Source organism: Idiotropiscis lumnitzeri, chromosome 8 (assembly GCF_059441095.1).
Source record: "Idiotropiscis lumnitzeri isolate Australia: NSW breed Sydney's pygmy pipehorse chromosome 8, RoL_Ilum_1.0, whole genome shotgun sequence".
In the NCBI taxonomy this organism is placed as follows: Eukaryota; Metazoa; Chordata; class Actinopteri; order Syngnathiformes; family Syngnathidae; genus Idiotropiscis; species Idiotropiscis lumnitzeri.
In genome coordinates this window covers 23,486,220-23,497,334 of record NC_142398.1, presented here as the reverse complement: position 1 = coordinate 23,497,334, position 11,115 = coordinate 23,486,220, and the positions used below count along the sequence as shown (strand labels likewise).

At 53.1% G+C, this 11,115-nt stretch overlaps 1 protein-coding gene across 5 annotated transcripts; it reads right to left on the bottom strand.

Moving 5' to 3' along the window:
- Window positions 1-73: 73 nt before the first annotated feature.
- LOC148332911 (two pore channel protein 2-like) lies at window positions 74-11,115 on the bottom strand. 5 transcript variants are annotated; one of them, XM_088301877.1, is made up of 19 exons: window positions 10,852-11,113; window positions 9,257-9,339; window positions 9,068-9,182; window positions 7,977-8,105; window positions 5,836-5,952; window positions 5,641-5,759; window positions 4,780-4,881; window positions 4,573-4,699; window positions 3,379-3,586; window positions 3,088-3,232; window positions 2,695-2,880; window positions 2,080-2,144; window positions 1,538-1,625; window positions 1,229-1,298; window positions 938-1,154; window positions 744-834; window positions 552-665; window positions 328-440; window positions 74-237 (listed from the first exon to the last, which is right to left on the bottom strand). In XM_088301877.1, exons 1-19 carry the CDS (start codon window positions 10,912-10,914, stop codon window positions 110-112), a joined length of 2,280 nt encoding a protein of 759 aa, XP_088158003.1. In that variant the 5' UTR covers window positions 10,915-11,113; the 3' UTR covers window positions 74-109. The 5 variants fall into 5 exon arrangements, with proteins under 5 accessions (XP_088158003.1, XP_088158005.1, XP_088158006.1 ...); XM_088301879.1 differs by lacking the exon at window positions 4,780-4,881 and having other exon boundaries at window positions 10,852-11,115; XM_088301880.1 differs by lacking the exons at window positions 9,068-9,182; window positions 9,257-9,339 and having other exon boundaries at window positions 10,852-11,112.

The window sequence follows — 11,115 nt, the reverse complement described above, 5'->3', positions numbered from 1 at the left end:
AAGCCATCTCCAGATGGCGACCAGTCCGTTGTGCTGAATGGCGCTGAGGTTTTGAGAGACAGGTGAGGCCGTGCACGAGAGAAAATGAAACTTTATTGCCCAAAACGTTTCAAGCGGAGTCAAAGGAAGGGTTGGCGAAGTTCCCGTTGGCGTCGTCGGCGTCGTCGTCGTCGTCGTCGTCCTGCTCCAAGTCAGCCTCGAACAGGCGCTGCAGCAAGGCGTCCACCGTTCGATACCCTGACACACACACACACACACACACACGCGCGTCATACATGTATATCCTCACTGGCGTCAAACACGACGGCGGCGGCGGCGGCGGTCTACTTTTGGAGGCAATTTTGAACATGAGCGTGGGTTTGGCGCTCTCCGACGGCTCGCCCGGCTGCTCGTGGTCACTTGTCTCCATGGAAACCACCAGGTTGTCCTCCACCGCCTCCCTGGCACGCACACGCACACGCACACGCACGCGCACAAAGGACGCAGGCAGTGAACGGGGCTGGAAACAGGAAGTGAGGAAGCGCTCGGCGCGCGCTCCGAAGCGTCCTCACTGCGCCACGCCGAGTCGGAGCTCCTCGATCTTTTTCTCCAGCTCGGTGTGCAGGTCGCTCTTGTCCAGCGAGTACTCGAGGAAGAAAGCCTCCAGCACGAACGCCACAAAGATGCTGACGGCGACAGGGAGTAGAGCGGCACGTCAGGACGAGCCAATCGGAGCGAGCGGGCGTCGCCGGCCGCCGTCTCACTTGATGATGATGATGACGACGGTTATGTGGAAGAGCACAAAGTAGATCCTGGCCGACTTGTGCGTGACGGCCGCAAAGCCGCTGCTCAGGAGTGTCGAGGCGTTAAGGAAGACCACCTCAAACGTCGGCCAGGTTTGGGGAGGGGGGCGGCCCTCATCCGCACACGCACACGCACACACACGGCGCGAGGATATCGTGCCACTGGTTGACGACGGTGAGCTGGACAAGCAGGACGAAGGCGTTGAGAACGTTGTTGAAGTTGTTCTTGCAGTAGCCGAGCCTGGCGAAGGCGCTCCCTCGCAGCAGCGGGTTTCCGCAGTGGGCCGCCGCCGGGTCGCCCGCATCCTCGTAGAACTTGACCTTGCCCTTGAACAGCTCCATGCCCGCCACGGCGAACACGTAGTACACCACCTGACCGGGAGGAGGGGCCCTCGTCAGTGAGGCGATGGCCGGCGCCGCCGCCGGGAGGATTGGCGCCTCCTTACCAGGATGAGTTGTCCGAAGGTGAGAATGGCCGGTCCGATGCGGATCAGGGTGTTCATGATGGTACGGAACCTGAGCGCAAAAGTCATTCTTGTTAGCCTGCCGGCGGTGCTTCCTGTGACCACATCGCAACGAGCGACGTTTGCCGCTACATATTCGCATTAAGCTAACGGCGATCGGTGATGCTAATCTTTTGACGGGAGCGCGGCATTTCCCGTGATGCGAGCGAGCGGAGGCAACAGAAAAACGAGCCATCGCAGCCATCGTGTCATTCCTGCACTTGTCACACTTTGATGACATCACAGTCGCACCTCTTGATGCTGTCCACCACTCGGATAAGTCGCAGGACTCGCAGGATGAAAACGATGTCCAGGATCTGGCGGCTGGTGTACGCGCCGGCTGACGACGACAACGGCAACAAAAAGAACACGTGTTAGGACTTGGTCCTTCCGAGGACGGAAAAAGAAAAAAGATTGGGATTCCAAAATGAATCAGTACTTTTGCCACTTTTCTCACAATGTTCTGAGAACTCTCAGGCCCGTTTTAAAAAGTTTGTGTGAACTTGCAGGACTTTGGAAGAACTTGCACAAACTTTACAGACTTAAAAAAAAAAACCATTTCAATACTTGCAGGACCTTCCAAACACTTGCTAAAAACTTACGAAACTTTGAAAAAGAAAAAAACTCTGGGTCCAAAAAGTTTGCGAGCGCTTCCGGGACCTCCTGACAACGATCAGGGGAAAGGAGGTCCTTTCAGAATCTTTGAAGACATTGAAACAACTTCCAGGACCTTCAAAGAACTTTCATGACCTGTGACCTATCAACTCTCATGACCTGATCAGAAGTGACCTCACATGACTTGAGGGCGGCGTTGACGACGGTGGCGACAAGCGCGCAGACCACGATGATGGCGTCGAACCTGCAAAGACCAAAGTGAGATGTCAACTTCCAGGACCTTCTAAGGACTTTTTCAAAACCGTCCGAGCCTTCGAACTTTCAAGATCTTTTTTCTTCTTCTTGCGAAGAACTTCCGGGACCCCCTAAAAAGATGTACTTGCAAGACGGACTACAAATTGTCAAAATCGGGACTTCAAGACCTCAGAACCTTTTTAAGACATTTCAGAATTTCCAATTTCAAGGGCCATCCCAAAGGTTTCAAAACGTTCTAAGAACATCCAAAGCCTTCTCGGCACTTCCGGGAACTCCGACAAACTTTGGAAGTCTTTTGAAAACCTCGGAAGAACTTTTAAAGACATTTTCGAAGAAATTTGCAGGACTCCTTGAAAATCTTTTTCAAAACTTTCAGAAACTTCTTGGACAATTCGGGTCTCGTAAAACGACAGAAGAACTTACAGGACCTTTTCAAAACATTTTAAGAACTTTCAGGACCTTAGTTGAACTTCCGGGCATTTGTGGAAAAGCGTGACCAAAAAAAAAACCAAATAGTTTGTGTGCGTGCGCGTGCTGACCAGTTCCAGAAGCAGTGTGCGGCGAAGAAGCTCCTGGGCTCGATGACGTAGAGTTTGAGCAGAATCTCCAGCAGGTAGAGCGCCAGGAAGGCCCACTCGGCGTTACCCACACTCGGCTTGTCCTCGTCCAGCCCGATAAACACCGCGTTGATCACGATGATCAGGTCGTACGCCAAAGCGAAGGCCCTCCGCGCGCACACACAAACATGTTACATGCGGCTCTCACGCGAGCGCACGCACACACACACACACACACACAATCCCCACTCGCTAAAATAAATGCCTCAAACTCACGCACACACATCCCTTGCACAGGCGCACACACAAGCAGTCCCATCAAAAAACGCAATCACACTCACTCATCACAAATGCTGCAAAGCCACACCCCCTCACCTGTGCCGAACCAATCGGCAGAGGAGGCGGCTGGGCGCTGAGCGGTAGAAGGCGGGGCAAAGGCGGCCGAGTGGGTGTGGCCTGGTCTTGAGCGTCATCACTTGGATGTTGAGTAAGTCAGCGAGCTGGATGAACGCCATCTTGTCTGACGCCAACGTACAACACGTCTCGTTACTATGACAACCAGGTCTGTGTGGTTGAGTGTGTGTGTGTGTGTAGATATCTATATATATAAATATAAAAACTACACACACACACTCTGCGGGTGGTGCGTGTCGGGTATGGACCGACCTATGGCGCCGCGGTTGCGGTCATCCGAGACGCTCCACAGCAGTTCGGTGTGGGCGTGGCTGATGCCGGGCTGGACCAATCGGACGAGGCGGCTCCAGCTGGCGCGGCTGACCAGCGGCACGTCGCTATCCTCGGAACGTTCCTGCAGCACGGCAAAGGCCCGCGCCATCTTGTGCCGCTTGGCCCGCACCAGCTGCCGCACTTCCTCCTGCCAGACATACAGGGGGCGCCCATGAGTCATCGCTTTTGAAGAAAAACTCCAACTTTCAGGACATTCGAGGAACTTTCAGAATCTTGTCTGATTTGGTGCCACTTGATTCTGAATGCCGTTGGACGCGCGCGTATTTTGAAGCAGGCTCGCCTCGGATGGAGCGCGTGCACATCGCAAGCCCACCGGAAACTTCTTCCGCAGAGGTGGAAGCAAAGTGCGGCATTCCCTCAAGTGACGTCATTGATCCGGCAAATTGCGATCAGGTGAATCGTCTTCTTTGGCTTCCCGCAGCAGAAAGATGATGTCATCCAATTCGAATTAGACATGACGAGACTTTAAGATTAGAGAAAACCAAATCCAAACTTTCTACACACTGTCCCTTCTGAGACTTATTCGGAACTTTCCGGACCTTCCAATATCAATTGGAGTCAGGACTGTCTAAGTGCACTGGAAGGAATGTCATGACCTTTGAAAAACTTCTTGTGTTCATTTGAAGGATTTTCCAGGAAACTTCTTATTAAAATAAAAAAAAAATAACAACAACAACTCATCTGAAGTGTCTGAAAGAAGTTTTTGGAGCATTCTAGGACCTCTCAGGACCCCCCCCCCCAAAAAAAATGTCGTCCAGGGCATTCTGTAACAAGAATATTTAGATTAAAGATTGGGGAAGGAATTTTCAGGACAGTTTAAAAAATATCTGTGAATTTCCCGGACTCTCAAACCATTTGTGGGCCCTTCTAAAAAAAATAAAAAAATAAAAAAAGGGTTGATGACTTTTTAAGACTTTTTCAGAATTTTGGAGAAACTTTCTACGGATTTGCTGGATTTGGAAGGAATTTTCATTAAGAACCCTCGCGGAACTGTCTAGTAGCTTCCGGAAAGCGTTGAGATGACATTTTTGGACTTTCTATCTTATACGACTTCCGGGGCCTTTTCTTGACATTTTGCATCCCTTGGCGAGGGCGCGGCGTGCGGCGGATCACCTTCAAGTATTTCTTGTAGTTGTTGAAGACGACGGCGAGGAAGACGGACATGAAGATGAAGGTGTTGACCAGGATGTAGACGATGAAGAAAACGGCAAAGGCCGAGCTGGCGTCGTACGCCGGCATCCTGAGCACAAAAGGCAGAGCGCGCAGCGTCAGCGGCGTCGCTCGGTCGTCACGGCGCCGGACGGGCTCGTCGCCGCTCACATGACGTCGGGGCTGTTGGCCGCGGTCACCAGCACGTAGAGGTCGAACACGGCGTCCGCGTAGTTGGAGAAGTATGCCGAGCCGTCCGACGTCTTCAGGCGCCTGCGTCGCGCTCACCGCGTTAGTCATGTGACGCGCATGCACGCGGCCAACGTGCATCGCACGCGGCACGCACGTCACGCATGCGGGAAGCGCCGAACGGACGTTGGGGCGGGGTGACAAATTTCAAAAAAAGGCCTCAGGTTGATTTGAGTCCGGCCCACCCATCGGCCCTCGTGCGTGTCATGAAGCAAAATGGCCTCCCAACGCGTCTCGAGCGCCACGACCGCCACTTTTGTCTTTGACGAGACGTGCGTTCCAGCGTGCCTGGATTTCCTTATTGAGACATCGCATAAGGCGCACCTCACACCTGCCGCTGGGGCAGACCACTCCAAAGAATAAAAGGGGGGCTGGGGGCTGGGGGGGGGTCGCAAGAACAATTGTTAGCTAGTTAATTCACCACCTACCTTATTATGAGGGGAAGCGCGTTGGCGATTTGACTTCTCCTCTGTGGTATTGCCCCCCCCCCTGTACTGGTGGGAGGCGCGGCTTATGCCATGTCACAATAAGGAAATCCAGGCACAAACGAGGGGAGGGGCTTCCGGAACCAGGTCTGGGCCCGACAATCTTTATGAATAAGGGCGGAGCGTCGAGGCCGGCTGGCAACGGCGGACTGGTCACCAAAAAAATTTTTTAAAAAGGCTCAAGCGGCCAGTTCTGGAAATTACAAGCGTGCGCCACACCCAAAAACATACGGGGAACACGTACATGCGTGACGTCCCACCCGAGCCATCAAGGACGGCAAACGTGACGTTGACCCACCGCTTGCTGAAGAGTTTGAGTGCCATCAGCGAGAAGATGAGGATGCTGAAGATGAAGAGCAGGAAGACTGACAAGATCTGAGGGAGGGCGTTGCGGATGCTCCGGAAGGCCCTGCGCAGCTTCCCGCGCACACACGCACACACACACACACAGTGAGCAGGAGATTGCCGTCCGAAGCGCAATCACGTGACCTACCTGTCGCCCCTCCGTCACGTTGACCAAAAGGAGCGGTCGCAGCACTCGCGACCAGCGGAGGGCAAAACAGCCGGCGGCGTGCAGAGCCCCGTAGATGATCATGTCCAGAAGCGTCAGCTGAGACAAAAGGTGCACACGCACACACAAAGACACACACACCATTCAGCGCCGTGACCAAAACATTCGCCCTCCCGGTGCAGCTTTTGAAACAATCGATCATAAGATGTCGATGAAAAAGTCGCAACGTGTCAATCTCGGTTCCTTGGTGCCCGTTGGAAGTTTGGAATCGGATGGAACGGCCGTGACACGCGGGGTCCCTCAGGGCTCGGTTCTACGACCCCTTCTGGCTTCAAAATGCCAATGTTGGCGACGGCGTGCGCGCACACGACACACGACGACGTCCGTCAACGTCTCGTACGTCACGTCGAGAGCAAATTAACCACTGGATGAAGCGAAAAGAGCGTTTTGGACGAAAAAGAAAAGAGGCCTGCTGTTGGAAAACTGTCCTTAGAAAGCAAAGAGCAAGTCCGAAATTTCGGGGCGCTGACGTTCAAGCAATCCCAGAACAGCCTTTTGGCAGCTGAAAAAACATCTCCTGGCTGAAGGCTGGAACGCCGCAAGAAGACCAGGAGAAACGTCTCCATGCTTTTATCCGCGTCGCGATCTTCTGACTGCGCTTCGGCAAAAGAGCATCAAGCAGCTGCAGCTCATTCCGAACGTTTGCATCAGCCCGAGAGGGAAAAAAATAAATAATCCATCTTGGTCGGGAAGACTTTCGGAGTCTGCAATTAAACATCACGTGATGACATCCAAATGGCGTCGTCGCGATTGCCAACGGAGGAAAAGATGATTCCAAGAGGAATCCTGAATCATTTCCACAAAAGCGATGACAAAGGCTGCTCATGAAAGCCTCCAGCGTCCTCTCAAGGCTGTCGGAACCTTTCGCGAGTGTTGTGTGTCGCCTGCGCTGAGGTCGAGTCAGCGGGACGTTACACAACGCCGCCGCCGCCTCAGCACATTTGCGCTCGGGCAGGAAGCGAATGCGCGTCAAGCACAAAAGAGCAGGAAGTGGCCGCCAGAGGAATTTTTAAAAAGGGTTCGTAGAAGCAAGGACAGAGGTTGATTTGAGTCCGGCCCGCCCGTCGGCCCGCCCGTCGGCCCTCGTGCGTGTCATGAAGCGGCTCGCGCCAAAATGCGTCTTGAGCGCCGCGACCACTGCTTTTGTGTTTGAGGGGACGCCATTTCCCTGTTGTGACATCACGTAAGCCACGCCTCCCACTGAGGCATACCTTTACAAGAGGGGGGGGGGCAATGCCACAATGGCTAGAACACCAACGTTGCGTACTTGCTGGCATTGGGCGCGTTCGTGCGGACGAAGACGAGCGCAAGAAGGGAAGCCGATTTGAATGGTAAATTAACCAACAAAACGACGTTTAAATAATCGTCTGCTGTTCGCATCCCTCCCGCGGCGGCGTCATGCACGGACGGAGGTTTTGTTTTGTTTTTTCAAGGTCAGGGCAGAAAATTTGGATGAATAAGGCCGGAGGGTCGAGCGTGGGGGCGGCGAACCGGCCGGCAAAATAGGCTCGAGTGGCCGGCTCTGTAGATAAATGATCTTTTATTGGCTTATCTTACGTTCGTATTTTGATAAAATGTTCGTTACTAAGAAAAGGAAGTTCGCACGCCGATGACTTTGCGCTGCAAGCGCCGGCGGGAAGCGGAAAGAAGAACCGATACTCAGACATGCTGGGAAAAGAAAGCACAAAACTGCAAAGCGCATAAACACGTGGCCAGGTGTCAGTTTCATAACATACGCCTTTGCCTTCAGCGTGATTGTCATTAGAATTTTGGGACCTCCTCCAGGAAATAAATCCAAGGGGCAACGTTTCAGAACGTGGCGGAACGGCAAACAGTTGATGCGGATGAGAAATCTTTTGTGTCTATTTTCTGCAAATTGTTGGCTGAGATGAACCTGACAAAGGACCTTCTAAATTATATTTAAAAAATAAATAAATAAATAAACACTCCTAGAATGTTGTAAGTACTTTCAAAACCTTCTCAGACAACTTTCAGGACCTTGGAAAAAACTTGCCCGGCCACGCCCACCCACCTCACCCATGAGATCATCAAGCTCCGCCTACCACCAAGATGGCAATCATGCATAGGTTTTTGGCGTCCTTCCAGAACTTGTCTCGTGGGATGACCTTGGCGTAGTGCACCAGTCGCACGGCGAACACATGCAGGCACAGCAGCTCCGCTAGCATGGTGGCCTGCGAACAAACGGTAGCCGTTAGCCACGCCGGCATGGCCGCTGGCAAGCAAACGTTAGCCGTTAGCCACGCCGGAATGGCCGCCTGCAAACAAACGTTAGCCGTTAGCCACGCCGGCATGGCCGCTGGCAAGCAAACGTTAGCCGTTAGCCACGCCGGAATGGCCGCCTGCAAACAAACGTTAGCCGTTAGCCACGCCGGCATGGCCGCCTGCAAGCAAACGTTAGCCGTTAGCCACGCCGGAATGGCCGCCTGCAAACAAACGTTAGCCGTTAGCCACGCCGGCATGGCCGCCTGCAAGCAAACGTTAGCCGTTAGCCACGCCGGCATGGCCGCCTGCTAACAAACATTAGCCGTTAGCCACGCCGGCATGGCCGCTGGCAAGCAAACGTTAGCCGTTAGCCACGCCGGCATGGCCGCCTGCAAGCAAACGTTAGCCGTTAGCCACGCCGGCATGGCCGCCTGCAAACAAACATTAGCCGTTAGCCACGCCGGCATGGCCGCTGGCAAGCAAACGTTAGCCGTTAGCCACGCCGGAATGGCCGCCTGCAAACAAACGTTAGCCGTTAGCCACGCCGGCAAGCAAACGTTAGCCGTTAGCCTTGCTAAGGGCACTAGCATCAAAACACCATCATGAAGACTTTCAGAGTCTGTTGTATGTCCATGTGCGCTGATATTGTCCGTCCGGCGACCAGTCTGTTGCATGACCGTGTGACCTGCCGTTGACTGGCGACCAATCTGCCATCGCATTTGTCTATATGAGGCTTAGCGTTGTCTGTTGCTTTTCTTTAACCCGACCAGTCCATGTGCTTTGCGACAGGCTGGCGACCAATCTGCCGCGTACGCCACCTACTGAGGACAAGCGCCAGAGAAAGTGGATGAGCTCCAGGATGACAGACAGACAGGGAGCGGAGGGGCGGGGCCACACCAACAGGAAGCAGCGGGGACGGGCGGGAGCTCACCCACGCCGGCAGAGGCACGACGGCGGGCTCCTCGCACACGGCTAAGCTCAAATCCAACAGAATGAAGAAGTAGAGCAGCACTTGAGCAAGTCGGCGGTTGTAGAGTAGATACAACCTGCGGGAAGCCGCACGTCAGTCACGGGAAGGCAAAAGGAGCGGCGGCGGCGGCGGCGGCGGCGGGCGCCTCACCGCACGGCCTGCGGAGACGTGTCGAAGAAGATGTTCCTGTTGTACTGAGCATCGGAAACGTACGCCGACGCCAACGCCAAATCCTTCCAAACACACAAACGAACGGCAGAGTCACATGAGAAAAATGGAGACGCTCACAAATCACAAAGACATTTTGTGAAACTGACTGCCCGGAAGCTCTCGATCTCATTTTCAAAAAACAATTCCATCGACCCAAGCCACATCCCAACATTTCCGCGATGCAAAAATATTCCCGTTGACAAGGCATCGCAACCGAATTACGTTTTGCCATTTTATGTCGCCATCAATGTCCTTCCGATTCCAACCACAGCGTGTACGTTTCGATTTCCTTTTATGCGTCCAAAAACGTGCAAAGTGAGAAGAGCTTGGATAGGAATTATCTTTGGCAGTTCATCCACATCCAAATTGCCAACAACGGATGACGGCGACCCTGTCGAAAGCTCGACCGTGTTCGGGATCATTTTGCTTTCTGTTGACGTTCAATTCCTCATTCTTCAGCTGATGCGTCCCGACCGACCGAGTCCAGCGAGCGGCGAGCTTGTCTTGGACTTTTTCACGCCTCTTTGAGCCGTTTCTTCGCTTTCTAGATCTCATCTTGGGGAATTCCCCTGGCTTTGAACTCCAAGACAGACTCTTGTCAATTTCTCCAGGGTGGACTTGAATGTTGGCCCATTACGACTTGATCAATATTTTCACAGACATTTCCCGGAACCGCAAAAATGACGAGACGCTTTTGTCTTGAATACTGCTCCTTTTTCATCTAAAGTGTCCGTGTCGTTTATCGTTCAGGGAGCCCGTCCGTCACAGACTCGCGACTGGAGTGTGCCTTCGCCGTCTTAACGGGCTCAACCAGCAGAACCTTGCCCGTTTTGCAGATGAAATCACAAATCTAGTTGCATCTCCGGGTATTGTTCGCTGTTCCACTTCCTTCCCCCCTCAACGCTTTGCCGAGGCGAAAGTCAAATTGACTGCCAAACTTCCAAGTTGACATTGCGTCACAGTTGAGGAAATGTTCAGGCGCCTTCACTGGCGTAGCAGAGGCAAAACATCGCATTCAAACCATTCGGTTTGCTGCTCAACGTTTAGTAGCTGTCAGCTGCTGAAAGGATGAAATGTTCATCGTGACCCAATGCTCAACATTTTGGGACCTTCGACTCGCTTCCAAGACGGACTGAGAGACTTCTCACAACGTCCCACAAAGTTTGGGGAGCTTCTAAAAAGTTTGCAGGAACTTTCAAGACAGCCTTGAGAACACCCAAGACCTTCTTCCTTCGTGGCACTTGGAGTGATGATGACTTATTTCGAAGTTTGTAGATTTTTGCAGGGACTTTTCCCTCGTTCTTCGCTGCGCCCCCATCTCCCGCTTATTTTTTTTCCCCCAGCAAGCCAACTTTGGCATGCAATTCCAACCAGCGTCCAAACTAGCAGATTTTGGTGGTCCCGTTCCACGTGATCGATTCGTGACGTGTGCGTTGCTGACGATCACGTGACAAGGTTTTCTTGCTCTTCGTCCAAAGTTTTACGGCTGTCATGTGAATAGGGTCACGCGAACGGGCGCGCGCAGGCAAACTCACCTCTTTTCGTTTGGCGTCTTCTCCCGCACGCGCACGCGCGTCAAGGCTGCTCGTGCACGTCATGTCGTCTTTTGACAACTCTTTTCTTCTTTTTCGTTGTCGTCTTGTTCTTTCCCCTGCTTCCCTGGAAAATCGCTCGCGTTTGTGCTGATGGTCAACTGGCTTGGCGCGTGCATGTGACTCGTGGCGTGCACACGGGCGACTAGTTGATCATCTCTTGTCTTCTTCTGGTGAATGATGCGTTCGCTTGCCGTGGGAAACGTC

What these genes read in the sequence shown, in the direction of transcription:
- LOC148332911 (XM_088301877.1), bottom strand. Translation starts at nt 10,914, where the DNA reads ATGACGTGCACGAGCAGCCTTGACGCGCGTGCGCGTGCGGGAGAAGAC. An exon ending in GCATGATTGCCATCTTGGTG is followed by an intron (nt 5,953 to 7,976) that starts GTAGGCGGAGCT and finishes CTTTTGTCTCAG; the next exon opens with CTGACGCTTCTGGACATGAT. An exon ending in CCTTCGGACAACTCATCCTG is followed by an intron (nt 1,155 to 1,228) that starts GTAAGGAGGCGC and finishes CCTCCCGGTCAG; the next exon opens with GTGGTGTACTACGTGTTCGC.